General features: G+C 34.7%; 1 protein-coding gene across 2 annotated transcripts; it reads left to right on the top strand.

The window, feature by feature from the left end:
- The first annotated feature begins 61 nt into the window (after nucleotides 1–61).
- LOC144978074 (protein AATF-like) lies at nucleotides 62–24,151 on the top strand. 2 transcript variants are annotated; one of them, XM_078923618.1, is made up of 14 exons: nucleotides 62–255; nucleotides 2,922–3,065; nucleotides 4,056–4,074; nucleotides 4,964–5,130; nucleotides 7,173–7,238; nucleotides 8,681–8,812; nucleotides 9,562–9,649; nucleotides 11,988–12,290; nucleotides 12,935–13,043; nucleotides 14,069–14,203; nucleotides 16,730–16,869; nucleotides 19,462–19,542; nucleotides 20,161–20,232; nucleotides 22,143–24,151. In XM_078923618.1, exons 1-14 carry the CDS (start codon nucleotides 156–158, stop codon nucleotides 22,246–22,248), a joined length of 1,662 nt encoding a protein of 553 aa, XP_078779744.1. In that variant the 5' UTR covers nucleotides 62–155; the 3' UTR covers nucleotides 22,249–24,151. The 2 variants fall into 2 exon arrangements, with proteins under 2 accessions (XP_078779744.1, XP_078779745.1); XM_078923619.1 differs by lacking the exons at nucleotides 62–255; nucleotides 2,922–3,065 and adding an exon at nucleotides 3,392–3,542.

Consider the following 24,151-nt stretch of genomic DNA (forward strand, 5'->3'; position numbering starts at 1 on the left):
TATGTTATCGAGTTATTGCATGGGCGCTCCTGATTTCGGGCTTTCCCGATTGCTTCTGTTTCCGTTTTCACTTTTGTCAAAACAACACAGGACACGTTTTTTTTTTAGTTCTTACAATGAATACGAATCTATGAATTTTTTTCTACTTGTTAATTATGGACTCAAAGTATAGAGGCACTTCGCTTTTTGATGATATCTTCCAGCTTCAAAGCACAATTCCCGACAATGATATCGACCCAGAGGATCCAGAAGATGGTAATTTTTTTCATTTTTGTAAGCTGCTATTTTCACCGTACGTACGCCTTACGACGGTGCGGTGATATCTTGGAAGGTGATTATCACCATACGATGATAATATCTTGGTAGACTATTTTAACAAGCTATAATGTTGCAGATAATTAATGAGTGTCTTTAAATACAGCTTTTACTTCATGAGTTATAGTTATATTACAATATTTTTACAAGCATCAATACCAGGAATTTTTTTTTTTTGAGTAGGTACTTTGGTAAAAAATTCAAATTGGATTGAGCTCAATGAAACCTATATCATTTTAAAGTGCTTTTCAACACGATTCTAATGATACCAAAATTGTGAAAATCAGATAAGCAGTAAAAAAGTTATATGAGTTTAAAGGCTGAAAAATGGTCTTCTATTTGTCTTTGTTATTTACTGACGGACTTTGTGACCTGAAAATTGTTGCATTTCCGGTAGTAACCACCATTTGGATTTCAAAACTGGTCTAAAATGGCCGCTAAGATTTGAGTAAGGATTTTACTGGAACGAATTTCATGGATGCGGTATACAACTTTGCCCTGAATTTAATTTTATAAAAAAGTTAAGATGTTAAATAAACGTGCCAGCATGAAATTTTGATTTACCAAGTTCTAATCTTTTAATTATCCAAAGCTAAATTATACCCTATTTTATCCACAATCAAAAGTTATACTAAATTGTCATTGATTTTAAAATAAACTACACCAAACGATAGAGTAATTTCTCCTGAAGAAAATAAGACATCAATCATTAAAATCCATCCATAAACAAAAAATCTATGGAACTTTTTCTGAGACCCGTCACTCAAAAGTCCAAAAAATCGGGTCACAGCCACTAGGCCATTTATCGGCTCCCTGCTGGAGGGCCAAATGGACGTTTACCAAAGTACCTATTTTGAGTGAAATAAAAAACCATAATTATTCAGCTTTAATCTCAGATTATATCACAAGCTTTTTAAAGCTAGAAATTTTTGGTGAAAAATGAAGATAGACATTTTAATGAAATGTTGTCACCATTGTTGACATTCATAGCTGCTTTATTTATGAAGGAAAGAAAGAAAAAACTTCAGCAAAGTAAAACAATCCTGCTTTCACTTTCATATTCGTCTTAATGATTAAGTAAATAATGCCAACTAAAGAAAAATTGTGTTTGTCTTTTAAATTTAACCTGAAAAAAAAATATTTAGGCAAACGGCAAACAAAACAAAATTGATTGCCCAACGAGATGATAACAAATACCTAAAATCTGGAGAGAGAAAAGTCACGACAGGGCGTTGAACCACAGACTGTAATGACGAGCGAATGTGCAGTCCATTGAGATAACGGAACCAGTGGCAGTTGGACGTAAAATTATATATATATATATATATATATATATATATATATATATATATATATATATATTATATATATATATATATATATATATATATATATATATATATATAAAAAATCTCTGTGGGTAGCAGTGTTTGCGGTAGTAGTCGGGACTCTGTGGATGATGGTGCATCTGATTGTCTAATACATACGTGAAAATAGCCTCCTTTACTATTTTCACTGTACAGTGAAAATAGCTTGGTAGACTATTTTCACCGTACAGTGAAAATAGTCAGTCTGCTTTTCTTAACTTATTGACAGTCAGTGTGATTGATGAGTCACCAATGAAACTCGAACTGTCGAACCCACTTTACTCTATGAGTTTCGTAGTCATCAAAACAGATTCGTAAGATCTTACAGCATTGTCATTTTATTATTCTACCCTTTAATTTTAATACCCGTTACATGAACTGACTGATAGTCAAAACATAAGTAGTTACCTGCCTACTTGAAAATCTAAAAATTCGTAGTTTTTAAGCATATTTTTAAAATTTTTAAATCCCCTCTACTATTACTTGACCCCCTTTTTTGTCTCTAATTAATCTGCAAATTTTTACACATTTTATTCTGTATCATTTGAAGTACTTTTGGATGTATATGGTGGCAATTACAACATAGACCGTCTATCACTATAACCGTCATATATGAGGAAATAGGTTTTTAAAATGATAGTTTTAAGTGTTCTAATACTAATATGCTAATGTGGTTTTAAATTATATACATGAGTTCATTAACAATTGTCTAGATAAAGTCGCTTGTAGGTCTAAATACCCCCCCCCCCCCCTCCAGATTTGGGCAAGTTGGCAGCTCTGTCTGTTATATACTTGATCATAAGGGATTCTAAATTTGCACTGGTTTAGAGGAAGACAATAGCAATCGTCAAAAATTATAAGGCATATATAATTGAATTCCGTCCATAGGATAAGTAAGAAATCTCTTGGTTTTTTATTTTCTTTCATGTCTCCCATGAACAGTCTTGAAAATTGGGTCTCAGCCATTAGTCCACTTATAGTTAGTTATAGGCTCTTTGCTGAATTCCTAGTGCATGCTGACCTGGGTACTATTACTATTACAAGAACCTCTGTAATGTTTTGTCTTACTTGTTAATTGTTATTGGCTTGGAACCTCTTGTAAAGCACTTTGAGCACATTTAGTGGACATTTTTATTTTTCTGCCCTGTATCTACCAATTGATGAACGTTTCTCTCTCTCTCTCTCTCTCTCTCTCTCTCTCTCTCTCTCTCTCTCTCTCTCTCTCTCTCTCTATTTCAGGTTTTAAATCTGGCTTAACAGAAGGTGCTACTGATGAAGTAGAGGAGTTGGGCTCCACTCAACTGAGGAAGCGTACGGCAGTAATTCTCGATGATCCCAAGTATCAAGGCAAAAGGACGTCAAGGAAAGATTTGTATTCTGATGGTATATCTTCTTTCTTTGGAGTCAAAAGCGCTCATAATTATGTCAGTTCCCAGATCATGAAAAAGGGCAATAGTGATTACACAGCTGTCCGCCTAAAATAAACTGAGGCTGGTCCCAATTTTTCTGCTCTAAATCATTCTTATTTAAAATGTGTAAGATAAACTCTGCCCCTGAGATAGTCTGGATAAGATAAGCTCATCAATGTGGATTTGCATGGCTGGGATGGACGGGGAATCTCTCAGTCATTCCTCTTTCACCTCCATCTCCTATCTTGTAGTCTCTTCATCACGCAGCACATTCACTTGCTGTCTATATATATATATATATTCATATGTGTAGTGTGTGCAGAGATTAGCTGAAGTACACAAGATGTTGCCACATGATGCACACAATCATGTGAACACGTGTCTGTGCTATAGTATAGTCCCCATATGGTTTGTGCCTTAGTCTTTCATCCATGTCCTGTAAAATTTACTTGTAAGTACTTTTAGCATTCTTGGTCTGAACTCAATTAGCATATTGGTTATTATGTAATAGTAATAGTAGAAATGTTTGAGGCATTATTGTTTTTATTATTATTATTATTATTATTATTATTATTCAGTGCTGATGGTTTTCGTCAGATCTGTGGAGATCCGCGATTTTTGAGCCAGAGGAGGAATTTCCTCTTTTTTTTAAAATTTATATTTCCTTCAATCAAATGTACTGGCAGTGAGAGATTTGATGTGTGGTGGAACAAATAGGGAAACTTAAAAGTGTGTGTGGGGTGGGGGGGGGGGGGGGGGGGTGAATGCTGGAAAAATAATGGGGCTTAAAGGCCATCATTCAAAATTTTCCTCCATTTTCAGTTTTTGCCACCATCAGCACTTATTATTATTATTATTATTATTATTATTATTATTATTATTATTATTATTATTATTATTATTATTATTATTATTATCATCATCATTATTACTATTATAATTAGATCAATTTCTTTTCTTTCAGATGAAGACGAAGATTCCAGGTCAGTCTTTTTTATGATATATAAATAATAATCCATTCAATCAAATGTTTTAAAGTTTTGGTTTTACCTCAACACAATTTGATCAATAATCAAATAGATGTATCACTGCACTATCCTGGAGGTTAAATCTCTCTATTATGGATAGTAAGTAAGTAGTCCTTCAGAGTCATTAGGCCTATTGAGCTGGAGTTTTTCCTGGTTTCTATAGTACTTGCTGCCCTTTGGATAGGACGCTAGTTTATCACAAGGTACTTTCTGTCAAATCTAACATCCAGCTATTTAATAACTGCTGGGTGGGGGTAGGAGGGGGGGGGGGAATCTTGACTTCATCTGGGATTGGTTCCTGTCGTTTAATGTGTGAAGCAAGCGCTCTACCAACTGAGCTATTGGGACCCCTTTTTATGGATGGGCGAATCCACTCGTCTCATTAATATATTTATATTTGTTTAAAATGTTGCATTGGTACCTTTGACAGCGTTTCCCATATCTATAGATAGATATATAAAGAGAAGGAAAATCCAGTTTTAGATGTGCTTGATTTGAGAATGCATTTATACAACTTGAAATTCTGTTTTTGTTTTTTAATGTTTTGTTTGATTTTTTTTTTTTTATTTGGGTTGTTTACATGGCAAATGTTACGTGTTGTATGTGGCCAGTGTCCTGTGTATAAATACTTTGTTATTCTGGAGTGTTAGTGCAATTGTTTAAATATTATTATTATTACTATTATTAATATTATTATTATTATTGATATTATTTTATTAATATTATTATTGTTATTACTATTATTATTATTATTATTGTTATAATAATAATAATTATTATTATTATTATTATTATTATTATTATTATTATTATTATTATTTTGTTGTTATGTGTGTTTGAGCAGAAACAATGACAGTGATGGTGTTACACCATTTGCATATGAGTTTGAAAGCGAGGAGGAGGAGGATGAAGATGACAATGATGCGGATGTAGATGATAACCAAGATGATTTTGACGAGGATGAAGATGAAAATGAAGAAGAACGTGAAACACCAGAAATGAAGAGAAAAGGTTGGTTGAGGTTCTTTTTAATCCACCTTTGTCTCCTACTCTTTCTTCCTTTTCTTCTTTCCCTCCTCCTTTTTCTCATTTATCTTTTAAAAAAGGAAAGAAAAATAAGAAAATAATTATCATCAAGAGGAACTTTTATTACCTATTTGAAGAGCTCGACAACTAGACCAGCAGGCACTGTACTACTACATGGACTGGATTCTATGCCCATTGACGAAATTGTGACTCTAGCCAGGAACAGACGTGCTTGGTCCCGATACGTGGATTCCCTGTGACCGTGACACTTTTATGCTGATGTAGAATAGACCTTATAGGTGCCGTACTAATGTACAATGCAAATCATACATACAAGAGGAAAACAAGGTTGCCAAATTTCCGTATATTTACGGAATTCATTGTGAAGTTATATATATATTTTAATTGAAGGTATAAAGAATGGATGCCCAATTATTTTGATGAAGTTGATGAGATTTATTTAACAGAAAATCTGGTCATCTGTCTCTTTGGACAGGTAAAGGGAAGAATGAAAAATAAAAAGAGCGGGAACAGGAAATAGCAGTACAGGAGTTTGTAGGATAATAATACTAACAGTACTGCAGTTGTAAAACATGTAGAATTATAATTTCACATTTATTATTAATTAATATATATATATATATATGATGAGATTATACTAAACATTCATTACGTTATAAACCATCAGTGTATTTTCCAATCACCTGCTAAACGAATAACAGTATGTACATAATGTCATTTTATTGGAGTTCAGCGCTCAGAAAGGGGTCGGTTTGTGTGTTTTCATAAAAGTTCAGTCAATGTTTGCCATTGGCAACCCTGGGATAAAAGTGAATATATTGCTTTAATAGTCATAGAGAGGATTTTCATTTGACAGTTCTGTCGACCAATTTATGATTAATCAAAGGTTAGAAGATAAAATTATATAATTTATATTATGTTGTACGGCGAAGAAACAAGATAAAGAAGTTGAGGGGCAGGAATGAGGATGTTGAGATAGTCACTTGGCTGGACAAGAGAAGATAAAGTGAAAAAGGAACTAATTCGATGGTTGGCTGAATGTATCAATAAAGATATGTGAAGATAGATTGAAATGGTTCGGACATGTTAAGAGACGAGACAGGGGGTACGTGGGAAAGAAAGTATTGAATATAGAATTAGTGGGAAAGAGAAAAAATGGGACGCACGAAGACAAGATGGATGGATAAGGTAACGGACGATATGAAAGAACTGGGCCTGGAGTAAGATATGCTCTGAACCGAGATGCTTGGAGATAATAAATAAAAATAATTAAATTGAGCTCTATATAGAGCAAAATCCACTAAATGTGCTCAAAGTGCTTTACAAGGATGTGGCATTCGTTATGGCAACCCTGCAAAATGCGGGATAAGCTGAAAGAAGAAGGAGAAGATGTTAAGGGAAACTTTTTAAAACTTCATCAGAAAATTGGTTGATTATGGTCTGACACGAATTGGATGTTTTTTGAGTGAACTCAAGGAAAGACCACTCTTTTTTTTTAAAAGCTTTCACTATGGGTTATCACTGTCTATGAGCTAAATATCAGTTAGCGTTTCTAATAGGTTTATTGAACATAAGAAAAGATAGAGTATCACCTGATTATCGCTCGTCCTTTTCATTTGTGCAAGTCATGAGATTTGAAATGGTTGTATTCAATTGGATTCAATAGTCTGGTGTCATGGCACCCAGCAACGGCGGCCATCATGGTTCTAAACAAAGAAATTTGGTACTTTTTATTCTTCATGTTGGCTAGAACTTTTCATATGTCTTGTGATCAGAATGTGTAAAAGTCAAAACATGATCAGATTTATAATGGGTTTTTTTTTCCTCTGGATACGACTGTTGAAGCGTATTACTATGAAGGGTTTAGGATTTAACTACATTTGCTAACACGTCTATATTGGTTGAGGGGTTTGTTTTTTTTTTTTTTGGTTTTGTGTACAAATATGATGAAAAGTATCAAGATTTAAATGTTTTAAATTTCTCCTCACTCCATCATTTTTAACCAGATGTGGTAAGGGCACCATTGGAGACGTCTGACAGAGGCAAAGGAAAGGCTGTGGCCCACCAACTTCGTAAGTTTGACAATTTTTAAAACTTGAATTTATTATATTCTTGAAATTTGAAACTTCTTAGGCTATAGAGTAATGCAAGAATAAGAATAATACAAACCAAAAGATAACATTAAGAGAAAAGAGGGGTGTATATCGTATTTGTAGGCCTTCCGAAAGTAAAGCAAGCCAGTTCGTTTAACTGTTAGAATGTGATAAAGCAGGGAAAATTCTCAACTTCTAATCCTGATAAAGATGATAATTTTTCTCACAAGACAAATATTTGTTCTTTGTCAGGCCTGAAATATTGAACCAGAGACCTTGGACGTTTTATGAAATGGGTTTTGCATGGTTCGGTGTTAGCCTTTTTGTAAGGAATTACCTATTATGTATGTTGTAGGATGTAGATATAAATTACAGTTGCATTTATCAGTGTCCAATTTTCCCCATTCAAGTCTTGTCTTATGGAAATTTTGATAAGACTTTTATTTGACCAATTCGACAAATAAGGAATAATAGTTTCAGGTAGTTGCACTTTTAGCTACTGGCTGCTGTTGTAAAATGGACTGTAATATCGTATATATGTTTTATGTCAACAAATGGGAGGATTTGATGAAATATTTCCTTTCAAAAGATTAACTCTGTTTTTGAGAGTTTTGGGACCGTCCTCGTGTTAGGATAAATAATTGTTGATCTAGATCTTTGTGATGCTATTAATATATGTAAATTTTTGTTATGCCATTAATGTATGTAAATCTTTGTTATGCTATTAATGTATGTAAATCTTTGTTATCCCATTGCGGGCAGGGAGGTACATACTGTGTCTTCTATCTCCTTATATCTGTTTTCCAACATGCTTTCTGTCTTTGTCTTGGAATGAGGTTACTTGGTTTTGTCCTAGCCCTTTCCGGAGTCCTGGCTGGGAGGGAAACAGTCAAATGCATAGTTATTGTTTTGGGAGATGATATTTTTTTCCTTGTAAATCATCTCTCTATTATGCATTGTATTATGTTTAGTTTGCATATTATATTATATGATTGGTAAACATTTGAGTGTATTCCTCTTAGTTGGGGCCTGTGCTTGTGTCTGGATGAGACTTTTAGGTGATCTCAAATTAAGTACATTGGTGGTATGCTCTTGGAATCTACATCTGATCCCTATTTGTTCCCAGTTCCCCTTTGTCTTACTTTCTCTTGGGTGCTTTAATTGTAATTCTAGAACTTTTTACTATCCCATTTTCTTTCTTTTTTACTGGCGCTGATATAACCTTAATGTGTTGCAAGCGCCGTAAAACCCTTAAAAACAAAAAAAAACAATAAATCTTTGTTATGCCATTAATGTATGTAAATCTTTGTTATGCTATTAATGTATGTAAATCTTTGTTATGCTATTAATGTATTAATGATCTCTGTCTGATAAGATTAAAACTCTCTTCATGATTTGCAATATGTGATTATTTTATCCAGATCTGTGGGATGATTTGATGAGATGCCGCATTTCCCTTCAGAAGATGATCTCCACATGCAATCGTCTTCCTATGCCTGATGACTGGGACAAATTTGCCAGTTTCCCAGAGTTTCAGAAAGAAGCTGGTGTTGGTATGTGCTGAAATATTTAGATTGTAGTAAAAGTAACACACTGTGTCAAATGGATACACACGTCATGTGTTGATATATGCTGAAATATTTAGATTGTAGTAACACACTGTGTCAAATGGATACACACGTCACATGTTGGTATGTGCTGAAATATTTTGATTGTAGTAACACACTGTGTCATATGGATATACTCGTCATGATAATGGTCTTGTTTCTGTTTCTGTTGGAAACTTTCATTTATTGGAGCAGGTTTAGAAATCAAAAGAAATTAAACAAAAATGACAGTAAATGCAGCTTTAATTTAATGCAGAGAAACATAAAGAAAGTTAATGTGACTCTTTATAAGGGAACAACACTAAACAAACAACTTTTTGGCCCTTGAATATATAATATATATTTCGTGTCTACTTGAAGGAGGCCGAAACGTTGTTTGTTTTGTGTTGTTCCCTTATTAATGAGTCGTATTTACTCACTTTATTTTTCTCTCCATCTTATTGGCTCATTGAGGCATCTCTAGTTGTTCATAGAAAAATATTGTGTTATATATAATGGACTTTTTGGGTTTCCCTTCCACCATATTTGATAAAAGATTCTTTTAACATCCAATCTAAAATATCTTTGAGATGATAAAAATAATGACCGATAGGTTATATTATATTGTTGTTATTAATCAACTAATTCAGTTTAGAGGAAAACTTATTGTTACTTTTTTTTCTTCTTTCTTTTAAAAAAAATTTGTTATTGTTCAGCTCAAGGCTCAATGCGGAAGGTTTTGAATGCCCTGATGGATCTTCAGCAAGTCATGGATGGCAGACTACCGGCAGATGTGGGAAAAGGGTAAACTTGTCTTTATTAAACATGAGGGATTTTTATAACTCATTTTGTATTTATTTAGTCACTTATGATATTTATTGTCAATAAACAAGGAAAGAGAAATTTGATAGATGTATGTTTTTAAAGTAAATCTCTCTCTCTCTCTCTCTCCTCTCTCTCTCTCTCTCTCTCTCTCTCTCTCTCTCTCTCTCTCTCTCTCTCTCTGTCTGTCTCTTTCTCTCTCTCTCTGTCTATTTCTCTCTTCTCTCTCTCTCTCTCTCTCTCTCTCTCTCTATCTTTCTTTCTCTCTCTCTGTCTCTCTCTCTCACTGTCTCTCTATCTATCTTTCTCTCTCTCTCTCTCTCTCTCTCTCTCTCTCTCTCTCTCTCTCTCTCTCTTTCTCGTAGAGAGTACCAAGTGGTTACTTGTATGGTACACAATGGAATCGTAGAGAAAATCATCAATCGTTGTCTCCTTTGGAAACACTCAAAGCTTAGAAAAAATTGTCAATTGTTGTTTGTGTTGGTTGAAGTCCAATAATAATCATGATTGGTGGAATGGGACAAAACTCAATTCTGAAAATTGAAAGAATCAATAATTGGTTGTGTGTGACTTTTTTTTTTGGAATTCGTTCTATTATTTTGTTTGTTTTTTTTGTTTTGTTTTCTTGCTCAGATTTGGATTTTTTGTATCATTTTAGTCAAGGCGAATTGGTGGAGATATTTTTATTTTACTCCAACATTTGTGTAGAAATTGATTTATACTACAATATTCTGCTTTAGTTGTGATCTTTTTCTTTTTAAGGGGTTGAAGTTTATGCCTTGACTCATTTTATTTCTTGGAAATTAGAATTTCAAAACCAATATTTGAGAGTTTGTGTTTGTTGCCTTTGGTAGATGTGGAATGTGGTTTGGAGATATCCTTTTGTTCTATCCATGTGTTTGTGTTTGTTGCCTTTGGTAGATGTGGAATGTGGTTTGGAGATATCCTTTTGTTCTATCCATGTGTTTGTGTTTGTTGCCTTTGGTAGATGTGGAATGTGGTTTGGAGATATCCTTTTGTTCTATCCATGTGTTTGTGTTTGTTGCCTTTGGTAGATGTGGAATGTGGTTTGGAGATATCCTTTTGTTCTATCCATGTGTTTATGTTTGTTGCCTTTGGTAGATGTGGAATGTGGTTTGGAGATATCCTTTTGTTCTATCCAGTTGCCTTTGGTAGATGTGGAATGTGGTTTGGAGATATCCTTTTGTTCTATCCATGTGTTTGTGTTTGTTGCCTTTGGTAGATGTGGGATGTGGTTTGGAGAGATCCTTTTGTTCTATCCATGTGTTTGTGTTTGTTGCCTTTGGTAGATGTGGAATGTGGTTTGGAGATATCCTTTTGTTCTATCCATGTGTTTGTGTTTGTTGCCTTTGGTAGATGTGGAATGTGGTTTGGAGATATCCTTTTGTTCTATCCATGTGTTTGTGTTTGTTGCCTTTGGTAGATGTGGACTGTGGTTTGGAGATATCCTTTTGTTCTATCCATGTGTTTGTGTTTGTTGCCTTTGGTAGATGTGGACTGTGGTTTGGAGATATCCTTTTGTTCTATCCATGTGTTTGTGTTTGTTGCCTTTGGTAGATGTGGAATGTGGTTTGGAGATGTCCTTTTGTTCTATCCATGTGTTTGTGTTTGTTGCCTTTGGTAGATGTAGAATGTGGTTTGGAGATATCCTTTTGTTCTATCCATGTGTTTGTTGCCTTTGGTAGATGTGGTTTGGAGATATCCTTTTGTTCTATCCATGTGTTTGTTGCCTTTGGTAGATGTGGAATGTGGTTTGGAGATATCCTTTTGTTCTATCCATGTGTTTGTGTTTGTTGCCTTTGGTAGATGTGGAATGTGGTTTGGAGATATCCTTTTGTTCTATCCATGTGTTTGTGTTTGTTGCCTTTGGTAGATGTGGACTGTGGTATGGAGATATCCTTTTGTTCTATCCATGTGTTTGTGTTTGTTGCCTTTGGTAGATGTAGAATGTGGTTTGGAGATATCCTTTTGTTCTATCCATGTGTTTGTTGCCTTTGGTAGATGTGGTTTGGAGATATCCTTTTGTTCTATCCATGTGTTTGTGTTTGTTGCCTTTGGTAGATGTGGACTGTGGTATGGAGATATCCTTTTGTTCTATCCATGTGTTTGTGTTTGTTGCCTTTAGTAGATGTGGAATGTGGTTTGGAGATATCCTTTTGTTCTATCCATGTGTTTGTGTTTGTTGCCTTTGGTAGATGTGGAATGTGGTTTGGAGATATCCTTTTGTTCTATCCATGTGTTTGTTGCCTTTGGTAGATGTGGAATGTGGTTTGGAGATATCCTTTTGTTCTATCCATAGAAAACTACAAGGTTCGGATGACGAAGAGATCACAAGCGAATCCGATCCGGAAGATGAAACTGAAAGTTCAAGTGCCAGTAAGGTCAAAGGTAAAAAAGATGATGATGATGATGATAGTATTGATGATGAAGAGGAAGGAGCTGATAATGATGATGGAATGGAAGATGATGGGCAAAATAGAGTGAATAAAGAAGAAAGCATGGACTATGACGATAACGAAGATGATGACAACTCTAAGCAAGAAAAACGGATGGAATTTGAAGACGTGCTCACCAAAGGACATAAGAAATTTTCAACTTTTAGGTAAATATTATAGATATTTTTATTTTTTGTAAAGTTTATATGTCTATGTACATAACTTTCTTTTTGTGCGGCTATGTGGTCTTGTGTATGGCACTCACTTTCGGATCGGAAGGTCCTGGGTTCGAGTCTCGCTCGGCGCATAGTTGAGTCCTTGGAAAAGGCTCTTTACTCACATTCTCTCACCGTACTCCGGTGTAAAATGAATACCTGGCCGTTAACAGCGTTGTCTTTGTCCGAAAAATTGTAATATCGCCTAACAGGCATCCTGTCCCGTCCTACATGTTAAATGTTGCTGTTGACCTTGTAAAGCGCTTTGAGCACATTTAGTGGATATTGCGCTATATAAAGCTCAAGAAAGCTCAATTTAAAGAATCACTTTAATAATGAGAGATTGATTGGACTAGTATTTTCTCTGTTGTTTAGAATAGTCCAATTATAGGCTGTTGTTGCTTGTATGTGTGAAAAGATCATATTCCAGTGATATTGTTGAATTACTTTGATATTGGTCAATAGCTGGAGTTTGCCTTAAGTCATCCAAAACTTATTTCATTTAACAAATATTATGATTTCAATGTAGCTGTGGCGGTAAATAAAAATTAAGTCTGGTTTACAAAGTCCAAATGTGTAATTTTTGTATATTTCAGAAATAACACGTTGTTGAAGTGGGATGAGAAAACTCGTCTTTCGTCTGCCAATATCAAATCAAAGAATTTTGCAGCTTTTGACATCTCTGTGCTGAAACAAATACAACAGGTACGTATATTAAAAGAAGGTGGTCCTGAGACCAGAGAAAATAATTTTTTCAACTGATGTCTTGTCCTGGAACCCTAAGGCAGAAGATCAAGGGGAAGGCCACAAGGAACATGGAAAGAATTAAAGAAGCTTATATACAGTGAAGTGATATGACATGGAATGAGATAAAAAAGTTAGCTCAGGATAGAGAAGGATGGAGGCTGTTTGTCTGTGGCCTATACCCTGACCCAGGGTGAAAAGGGCAATGATGATGTCTTGTCCTACATGTTATGTGTTGAGTGTGTTCCTCTTGGTGGGCACCTGTGCATGAGTCAGGATGAGACATTTAGGTGACGTCAAACTAAGTACATTGAAATTGTGCTCTTGGAATCTACATTTGTTTCCTACTTGAACCAGTTCCCCTTTGACTTACCTTTTCTTAGGTGCTTTAATTGTAAATCAATCAACAACATTTAACGATCCCATTTTCTAGCTTTTTACTGGTGCTGGTATGACTAAATGTGTTGCCAACGCTGTAAAACCCTTAAAGACAAGACAATCTGAGCTGCCAACCTACCACAAAAAATGCGGAATTGTACGCATTTTCAGCGATTGTACGCTTGTACGCATTTCCCTCAAGATTGTACCCATTTTCAGTGTACAGAGTCACTTCAGTTTTCTTTAGTTGTTTTTCATATTATTACTAGCCTATTGAGAAACCTTGGTGACCAAGTGGATATTCATATATTTTTTTTACCAATTATGATCTTCATGCTGGGAGTTAGAATTCTGAAAGGATTGGATTATAGTCTTGGGAACATCATTGTTGCTGCAATTGAGCTTGTGCGGTGTGACTTTATGTAAGTATACCTTCCTCTTACTTTCACAATGGTTAGTTTCCGTCGATTTCAGGATTGTACCCATTTTGATGAAATCTCCCCCATTTTGAGGTCCCATTGTACACATTCTCATCAGATGGGGTTGGCAGCTCTGGACAATTACTTTTATTGTAGCTTTTCACAATTTTAAAATTTCTTTCCATAAAGGTACTCGGCAACAAAGTCCGTCTGATCAGGCGTATCCATCAGAATCGCAGCAACGCCCGTATCCTTGGTCAGACAAATACCAGCGACAACACTGTGCAGGAACTGGTGTTAGAAGACGACGAGGATGAAGTGGAGGTAAGGAATCTTATGGAGTCATGAGATAAGAGTTTATCCCTGCCTGTGTCCTTAGGGTGAGAAAGGCAGTGACATGACAATCATTTGCCAGTCTTTTGTTTTATTCTTTTGGGATATTCTTGTATTCTCTCTGTTAAGGGACGCCGGACACCACGGGGGGAAATGAATAAATAATATTATTAAATATAAAGCGCTGGAAATTGTAAGTTCCGTGTCAATGTAAGAGTATCACAGCGTTGGAATACTGCCCATAGGGTAGACAGGGATGCCACTTTTCCGGTTTTAGCCGGAAATCCGGTTTTTTAACCACCTGCCGGTTTTAATCCGGAACCTCCGGTTTTTGTCCGTCGTCACTATTCAAAAAAAAACAAAAAAAATTTTTTTTAAAGAAGAAGAAAAAAAAATCGTGATCGAGATTTGAGCCGGAACTTTTTCGCCGGGTGAATAGTTTGGGCTGTCACCGCAGGTCGAATATTTGGGTACCTAAATGGTAGTTTATATACGCCCATCCCCATCACAATTCCTCCTTTTTAAAAAAAAAATTTGATAAATAAACAGTGATTTTCCGCTGAATTTGCCGTGTCAAACATTTCCCTCAAAACCACAAAATCACCATTATGTCTTATGTCATATTTTGACACCTGTGCAATAGTCTCGTGAAATTTAGTGACGGTCCCGTTTTTATGACGTCGGGCCAGACTGAATGGCACCAGATGTCACAATTGACACAGACGACCAGTGGTGTTCTTTGATTAGCTAGTTGATGGTTGAAGGGGAAGGGGAGGGACAAATCTCTCTCTCTCTCTCTCTCTCTCTCTCTCTCTCTCTCTCTCTCTCTCTCTCTCTCTCTCTCTCTCTTCCTCTTTCCCTTTGCCTTGCTTTCCATTTCTCTTTTCTTCTTTTTTTTTTTTTTTTTTTTTTTTTTTTTAATATAAAATTCCTAAGATCAATTCATAAATTATTCTGGTAGAGAAGTCTCTCCTCTCTCTCTCTCTCTCTCTCTCTCTCTCTCTCTCTCTCTCTCTCTCGCAACCATCCATTAAATATTTAGAAAAACTAAATTTATGTTTAATGATAAGAATGGATTTATTCTAGTAATAGTAATATATTACATAATACCAATACAAAACTATGCTCCTGTTATTTTTACACTTTGCTTGCGTTTGACCGATGGACGGAGACATTTTCCTCCTTTTTGACAAATTGCTATTATTATCACTGAAAAAAAAAACAATCACCAAAACCACTACATCATCTCTACCACCACTACTATTACAACCGCCACCACATCATCATCCCTACCAACACCACTACTACAAATAACACCACATCATCCCTACCACCAGTACTACTACAACTACCACCATATCGTCATTCCTACCACAACTATTACAACCACCACCACCACACAATTATCTCTAAGAGACCACCAATACTACAACCACCACCACATTATCATCCCTACCACCACTACTACTACAACCACCATCACATCATCATCTCTAAGACCACTACTACTACTACTACTACTACTACAATCACCACCACATCATCATCCCTACCACCACTACCATATCATCCCTACCACCACTACTACTACAACCACCACCACATCATCATCCCTACTACAACCACCAACTGTAATTACACTTTTTTACAATTTTGGATCACATCTCAGTGAATTTGAGTGAAGTTTAAATTTATAGGTTATGGTTGCATGGGTGGGTCATGATCTTCACAATGAAAAATTTTCTCCTTTTATGTGACCAGTCATTCTCACCCCTGATAGCTATTGATATTAATTTGTCTATATTTTGTTTTCAGCACCTTATTTCATCAATTTGAAAACTGTTAACTCTCCTTTCTTTTGTGTGTTATTTGCTCTCAATTGCAATAATAAGTACTGAAACAATATTCCAAATTTGATATTTTTCAAATCCCTACAAAGCCCTTGACGTTGATTTGTATCTCGTCCGCGCAAGTTTTCAGGCTTTTTTAAATTTGCCTGGTGGCATCCCTGGGTAGATTACACACAATTCTCAACTGTACGTGTAATCCTGACATTTTTATGATGAATATCAAGGCATATTGGATTTTTTGGTGCCAAATTATTTTTTTTTAATAGGAAAATTCGTGAATGTTTACATATCAATAGAGCCCACACAGTATCCAATAGTACGGGCCTCTTGTAATGTGTAACTATATACGTAATGAAATTTTAATGTGATATGGTTTGTAATGAATATAGTATAGTATTTTAACATTGTTGTTATTATTATTATTATTATTATTATTATTATTATTATTATTATTATTATTGTTTTATTACTATTATTATTATTATTATTGTTTTATTATTATTATTATTACTATTATTATTATTATTATCCATTAGTTTAGGATATATTTTATTCATTGAGCATTATAAAACATTTGAACGTGAATTTTGTTTGTTTGTTTTTGTTTTGTTTGTTTATTTTATTTTTTATTTTTTTTTAATATTTTGATCTGTGATTCTTTCTTCAGGTGAGAGGAAGGCCAAGGAGGCAGGAAGTAGATGTGAATTTTGAGATTGTGGATGACAGCGATTTCTATCAGATGTGCTTGAAAGACTTTATACAAATGAAACAGAATGATGACGACACTAACCCTGAACTTTTGAACAAGTAAGATAAGATAGGGTGTACTTTATTCATGTACACTATTATTGTTGTTGTTGTTATTGTTAATATTATTATTGTTATTATTATTATTATTGTTATTATTATTATTATTATTATTTTATTACTAATATTATTATTTTATTACGATTATTATTTTATTATTATTAATATTATTATTATTATTATTGTTTTAATACTATTATTATTATTAATATTAATATTATTGTTTTAATACTATTATTATTATTATTTTTATTATTATTATAATTGTTTTATTATTATTATGTTATTATTATCCATTAGTTTAGGATATACTTTATTCATTCATCAGTTTCAGACATTACATTACTGTAACTCATCAGAGCAGGGGTCATGTTGGTTCATTTGGTAGAACACTCACCTTATCATACATGCCGAATCTTACGAATTTTTCATAATTTTACGAATTTTAGACAAATTTCATGGCCAAGCACGGAATTTTATGGAAAATTACGAATTTTTAATTCTTAGTAATACTTAAATGATAATAATAATAATAATAATAATAATAATAATAATAATAATAATAATAATAATAATAATAATAATGATAAGAAAAAGAAGAAGAAGAATAACAACAACTACTACTACTATAATAATGATGATAATAATAATAACAACATTGTGGTTGTTCATACACAATTTCAGAAATTACGAATTTCCTCGTCGAATTACTAGAAATTGACATTAAAATTACTAAATTTGAAGTTTTCAATTTGGCAGGTCTGCCTTATAAACAAAGGAACCATTGTCAATCTCAGGTGTAATTGAGACTTTTTTTGCTGATCCCTCTGTCCACCCAGCAGTGATTGGGTAGCTGGGTCTGGTAGATCTGGCAGTAAGTTGTTCAAAGGTAGACTAGCATCCTGTCCAAAGGGTAGCTTACTTATCCGAACCAGCGACCACCTGAGCTCTAGCCCTTCGGTGTTGTGCCATGACGTAGAAGTTCGACGTCTTTTGTAGTTGTTCCAGGTGACTATAAAGTGTGTTACTGGTGCTTGGATTGATTTGGTGGGCGGAATGCATCTCAAAGGGTAGCAAAGAGTTGCTATTGTCCATTTAATACAATAACGACGAACACACTCCAGTTTCATTTCATGAGCCGTATGGCTCTAATGGACTTATTTTTTTAAATATACACATCAGTACAACAGATATCAAGCATGAAAAAGACTGGGAAAAGGAAAGTTTATTTTAATGAAGAGTAATTATATATCTAAAGTTATAAAAATACATTCATTAAAATATCTACGAGGTGCTCTGAGGAGATGGTCTGCATGTCACATTTTATGGAGATTGGTATGGGGTAAAAAAAAAGAAAATTGAGCTTTATATAGTGCAATATCCACTAAATGTGCTCAAAGCGCTTTACAAGGGGTCCCTGGTCAACAGCAACATTTAATATGTAGGACGGGCCATGCCGCCTGTTAGGTGATATTACAATTTTTCGAACAAAGACAACGCTGTTAATGAACAGGTATTCATTTTACACCTGAGTACGGTGAGAGAATGTGAGTAAAGAGCCTTTTTCAAGGACTCAACTATGCACCGAGCGCGAGGCTCAAACCCAGTACCTTCCGATCCGAAAACGAGTGTCAAACCACTAGACCACATAGCCGCAAAAAGGGGTAAAAGGGTATACAATTCTCTACATTTTATTTATTTCATGACCATTCTCTGGGAAAGTGGTTTTGAGATAAAGAGCTTCAAAATTTACTAAACAGAACAGGTGCCCTTGGGGAACAAAAATTAAATTTAATGTTTAAAGTACAAATATTACTTTTAAATTTTTGTGAAAGTATGCAGAGATGAACAAATTATCGTTTTATTAGGTAATCCCAATTGTCATCAGAAGCCCCCAAAACACCTTTGATTGAAGTCTGTCAGAACCGTTTGGTGCAAGGAGCCAGAGTTTATCCCGGTTTCAATAGCGCGAAATGGACCATGACAATTGCTTGGTACCCTTTGGATAGGATGCAGTCTATCTCAAAGTACTTTACACCAGATTTAACAGATTCATCTACTCAGTCACGACTGTGTGGACAAGGGGGTGAGAAAAAAAAATGAACACTGACTGTACACGGGATCGATCTTGGTCCCTTTGCATGTATGGCAAGTACTCTATCAATTTTTTATTCAGAAAAGTGAGTGGAGCAGGCACTTATGTTGGTAATAACAAGAGATGAAGTGAGTAGGAAAGTGCCAGAAGACAATAGAGAATAAAAAAAATTTTTAGGGATCGTTGATAGCTCATACAGTAGAGTCACGCTCTCACCAGCCAGGCAGAGTTGTCGTCAATACCAGTAAGGTCAAACCTCCATCACCGCTGCGAAATATTTTTTTTATTCTCTATTGTCTTCTGGCACTTTCCTACTCGCTTCATCTCTTGTTGTTACTCTATCAATTGAGCTTTTGGGACCCCCAAAACACCTTTGTTTAGTTAGCCATCTCAAAAGTACTTCCAGTTACATACGGACCATTTCTCGTGTATCTTGATATTGGTATTTCTGTATAATTATTGATGCGATCTTTGCTGTTTTATTCTTCCCCTCACAGGCACATGATTGAAATTCAGAATCTGAGGAAGAAACAGAAAAGAAAAGTTGATACTAGGGCCACGAAAGGCAAAAAAATTAGGTAAGTCTTTTCTGTTCTTTTCTTGTCTTTATATATTATATCCATGATAATATAATTACAGCCAAGTATATTGCAAGTTAAGAATTTATTTTTTCCAATTGTGTATGTGCAGAGCTGCCAACCTACCGCAAAAAATGCGGAATTGTACGCATTTTCAGCAATTGTATACTTGTACGCATTTCCCCCAAGATTGTACCCATTTTCAGTGTATGGAGTCACTTCAGTTTTCTTTAGCATTATTACTAGCCTATTGAGAAACCTTGGTGACCAAGTGATTATTCATATATTTTTATACCAATTATGATCTTCATGCTGGGAGGTAGAATTCTGAAAGGATTGGATTATAGTCTTGGGAACATCATTGTTGCTGCAATTGAGCTTGTGCGGTTTGACTTTATTTAATTATACCTTCCTCTTAATTTCACAATGGTTAGTTTCCGTCGATTTCCGGATTGTACCCATTTTTATGAAATCTCCCCCATTTTGAAGTCCCATTGTACACAATTCTCATCATATGGGGTTGGCAGCTCTGTATGTGTGTGTGTTTGTGGCGTGGGGGCAGTAAATCTCAGGACTTTTTTTTTTTCCATATATATAATGGGTTTATTTTCTTTTTAGATACCATGTAAAAGAACAACTCCGGAACTTCATGGCTCCTTATGACAAGTCAACGTGGAGTGATCAGCAAAAGTGAGTTGTATGACTTGTCTATTAATTATTATTATTATTCTTAATAAATGAGCAGTGCACATGATTATGTTGGGGGGGGGGGGGGGGGGGGGGTGGGGTCAATTAGGATTGATGTGTACACGTATTTTAAAAGGTGATTTTTATAAGGATGGAAAAAGTAAGTCATTTAGAAAAAGAAAAAAAAGAAGAAGAAGAAGCTCACAATGGTTTGGACACTGTAAGATGAGATAGACCATTGAGTCTGTAAGACAAGACATATCACAAACTCTGTAAGATGAAATAGGACACTATGTGGACACTGACGATGAGACAGGTTTGCAGCTCTAACATGAGACAGCACAGCAACTCTACAAGATGAGACAGGACATAATATGAAATGAAGCAGGACACTGTAAGATGAGACAATGAGACACTGTCAGTAAACCAACTCTATAAAGATTAATTAGCGTACTGGTACTGTAAGATTAGAAGAGACAATGACTCTGTAAGACGAGACAGTAGGCCGATGCTGTAAGAAAAAACAAAACACCAGATTTGTAAGTAGTAGTAGTGAGCTTTGCAGTCCGAATGACGCTTGCTGAGAATTGTGTGATTCAGTCATGGTCGATAAGTATAGCTGCTCTCTCCATCCATGTTGTTAATTGTTTCCATTGGTCACGGTCCTGGGCCAGAGTTTTGAGGATGTCAAGATCTTGTGGCTTTAGTACGGAGGGTACTGCAGTATTTCTTAGTTCTTCAGGGATTAATTCGATCGGCCTCATCTGAATCCAGAAATTTCTGATTTGTAGAGAGGTCCTGGTTCAGGGTAGTTACTATTGATGTTGGTGGTCTCCCTACATATTTGTTGCCATAAAGGAAATATTCTGTCATTGCAGTCTGGGCTTTGGATGTGTTATCTTCTCAACGTAAGATGTTCTTTTATTATTGTACTTAGCAGTTGAACCCTGTTTTTTTCCATAGAGATCAGTATTTGTAATTGTCTCTGGCCAATAGATTCCGATTACGCGGCGTAATTGTTTGCACTGGTTTGAATCGACACTTTCTTTCTAAGTTCTTTTTTGTAAGGCAAGACAGAATACCTACTCCAACAGGTGAGAAAGCTGAATGTGCCACCACTGGTGTCAGACGAGAAAATTAATAATTTGATTGATAAAATGCAACCACTATCACTATCATTAACTTAGCAATGCTCTTTGACCTCGTGAAAAGGTACTGGAGACGCAAATTAAAAAGCTGTATGTGTTGGATTTTATATGTTGAATAATGAATCGTCAACAGGAGAAATGGCTATTACAGATTAATCATCAAATTCCAGATGAACACTTTAGACATGCAATATTAACTTGTTTCTGTTTTAAATTCTTTTCATTCATTTGGGATCAAAGTAAATGCATACATGCCGAATCTTACATATTTTTCGTAAATTTATGGATTTTAGATAATTTCATGGCCAAATATGAAATTTTATGGAAAATTACGAATTTTTAATTCTTAGTTAATACTTAAATGATGATTTTTTAAAATAATAATAATGATAAGAAGAAGAAGAACAAAAACAACTACTACTACTAATACTACTACTACTACTACCACTACTACTACTTATACTACTACTACTACTACCACTACTACTACTTCTACTACTACTACTACTACTACTACTACTTCTACAACTACTACAACTATTACTACTACTATAATAATGATGATAATAATAATAATAACAATATTGTGGTTGTTCATACACAATTTCAGAAGCTACGATTTTCCTTGTCAATTTACTAAAATTTGTCATTAAAATTACAAAATTTGAAGTTTTCAATTTGGCAAGTCTATAAACGCATTTTCATTCATGATTTGATTCAATTTAATTTCAACCCAAACTCATCCCGATGTCTTTTTCTTACCAGGGATGATTTATTCAAGGCTTTGTTTGGTCGTCAGCCAGGAAGTGAACCCACCAATAATGTCAGCAAGAAAAAGGAACCAGCTCCAACCATCAACATTGGATTATGATAATAACGAGTTTTGGGTTATAATCATTTCCTCAGCCATCAATATTCACTCAGTCCAGAAAAGATATAAAGTAATCATGTAATCTGTGACAGTAATGCACATCCAATTTGAGTAATTCATAGTAGCTTCAGGTTATTTCCAGCTACATATTTTTATTCTATGAGAGATGATTTTATTTTTTTTTTTATCATTGTAAATCCTCTCTCTTTCTCTCTCTAAAATTCCTTTTCGGCTGATGTTTATGTCGGAATGGATGGTCTAAGCTAAACATAAGGATAGATTTATTGAACTATCTCTTATAGTCTTTCATTTTCCCTGGAAAAGACAAAAAGTAGCCTTTCAGGGCCATAAGACCCACGGAGCTGGAGTTTATCCAGGTTTATATAAGGATAAATTGATAGTATTTATTGCTTGCTACCCTTGGATAGGATGCTAGTCTATCGCTTTGATATGGCAAATTTGAGGTGTATCCATTAAAACAATCGTCATATACATAATTATAAATAAATTTTTCTGTTCAATAAATTAGTTTGATTGTGGTGAAATTTCAGATTTTCAGTTATGGTCTGGTGGTTACAGGATTCTAAACTTTTAATAATAATAATAATAAATGGCATTTATATAGCGCTTTACCCCGTTGTCACAGGCTCTACGCGCTTTACAGTGATATAAAACAAAACATATTACAGTAAGACAAGTTTGATGGAAACTTGATACGAATTCAATTTAACAACAAAAGATGAAAATAGTATTGCAACATTATGACGTAAATAGATAGAACTTTAAGTGAGATTTGAACGTTGTCAATGAATCCGAGCATCTCATGTGTGATGGGAGAGAGTTCCAAAAATGGGGGACCGAAAATTGAAAAGATTGTTCACCTATTTTACGCAATGGCTTAGGTTTGACAAGGATTGATTGGTCATTTCTTGACCTCAAGTTTCTATTTGAGACATATATGTTTAGAGGTCTTTAATATAGGAGGGACTGTTCGTGCTCAGGGATTTGTAGACAACAGTACAAATCTTATAGGCAACTATTTTTTCCACAGGAAGCCAATGTAACTCTCGGAGAAGGAGAATTTCTGACGGGTATTTTTTGTTATTGCGTACAATGAGTCTGGCTGCGTTATTTTGAGCAACCTGAAGTTTGCTAATTTTAGCTAAATTCGCCCAAAGGGAGTTACAATAGTCCAATTTAGATAAAACAAGGGAAACACTTAAAAGTTCTGCGATATGCGTCGGTATTAAATTACGAATTTTGCTTATTTTTTTCATTTCTATGTACATAGATTTTTTTCCAGTTTTTTTTTTGGTTTTTTCTCGCACCCTATTTAGAGAAGGAATCAATTGAAGATAGAAGGATAAGAGCAACAATACAAATTTGCATTGACAGCTTTTTTTGTTGTTGTTTAAAAAATGAAGCAGAAATAAATTGTTTGAAAAAAAAACGAAAAAAGCACCTCATGTTGAAACAAACTTTCTTTTAAAATTTGATTTTTTTTGTGTTAGTCTCCTTCTCCTTTGGTTGGAATGCTGCTTTTCTGATATGTGACCCTTCGCATCAAAACTGTATTAAGTTGGGATGGTTAAGATGTTGGAAATTGAATTTATAGCCAGATATATCAGACCTGTGTTGAGTTTGTATGTTTCACTGAGGAGAATGGATACCATATTTTAGGGTGCTAATGCCAACAATTTATATTTTTGACCAGTTTAACATTAAATTCGGCTTTTAAGTATCTGGTTCGTTCCGACATAATACCGTTTTGAGACAGTGGGTCACATATGTATCATGTATAGAATTTGATACGACACTGACATGGACGTGAGAAATAATGAGGTTGATTACTGTGTACATAGATATAACATACAATTGCTGTATAATAAATTATTAAAATGAA

Source organism: Berghia stephanieae, chromosome 8 (genome assembly GCF_034508935.2).
Source record: "Berghia stephanieae isolate SIO BIC M18660-M18661 chromosome 8, UCSD_Bste_1.3, whole genome shotgun sequence".
In the NCBI taxonomy this organism is placed as follows: domain Eukaryota; kingdom Metazoa; phylum Mollusca; class Gastropoda; order Nudibranchia; family Aeolidiidae; genus Berghia; species Berghia stephanieae.

Bases quoted from the DNA above. Each gene is read 5' to 3' on its own strand.
- LOC144978074 (XM_078923618.1), top strand. From the start codon at position 156: ATGGACTCAAAGTATAGAGGCACTTCGCTTTTTGATGATATCTTCCAG. The intron at 256-2,921 runs GTAATTTTTTTC...TCTCTATTTCAG, and splicing joins CCCAGAGGATCCAGAAGATG to GTTTTAAATCTGGCTTAACA. The intron at 8,813-9,561 runs GTATGTGCTGAA...GTTATTGTTCAG, and splicing joins TCAGAAAGAAGCTGGTGTTG to CTCAAGGCTCAATGCGGAAG.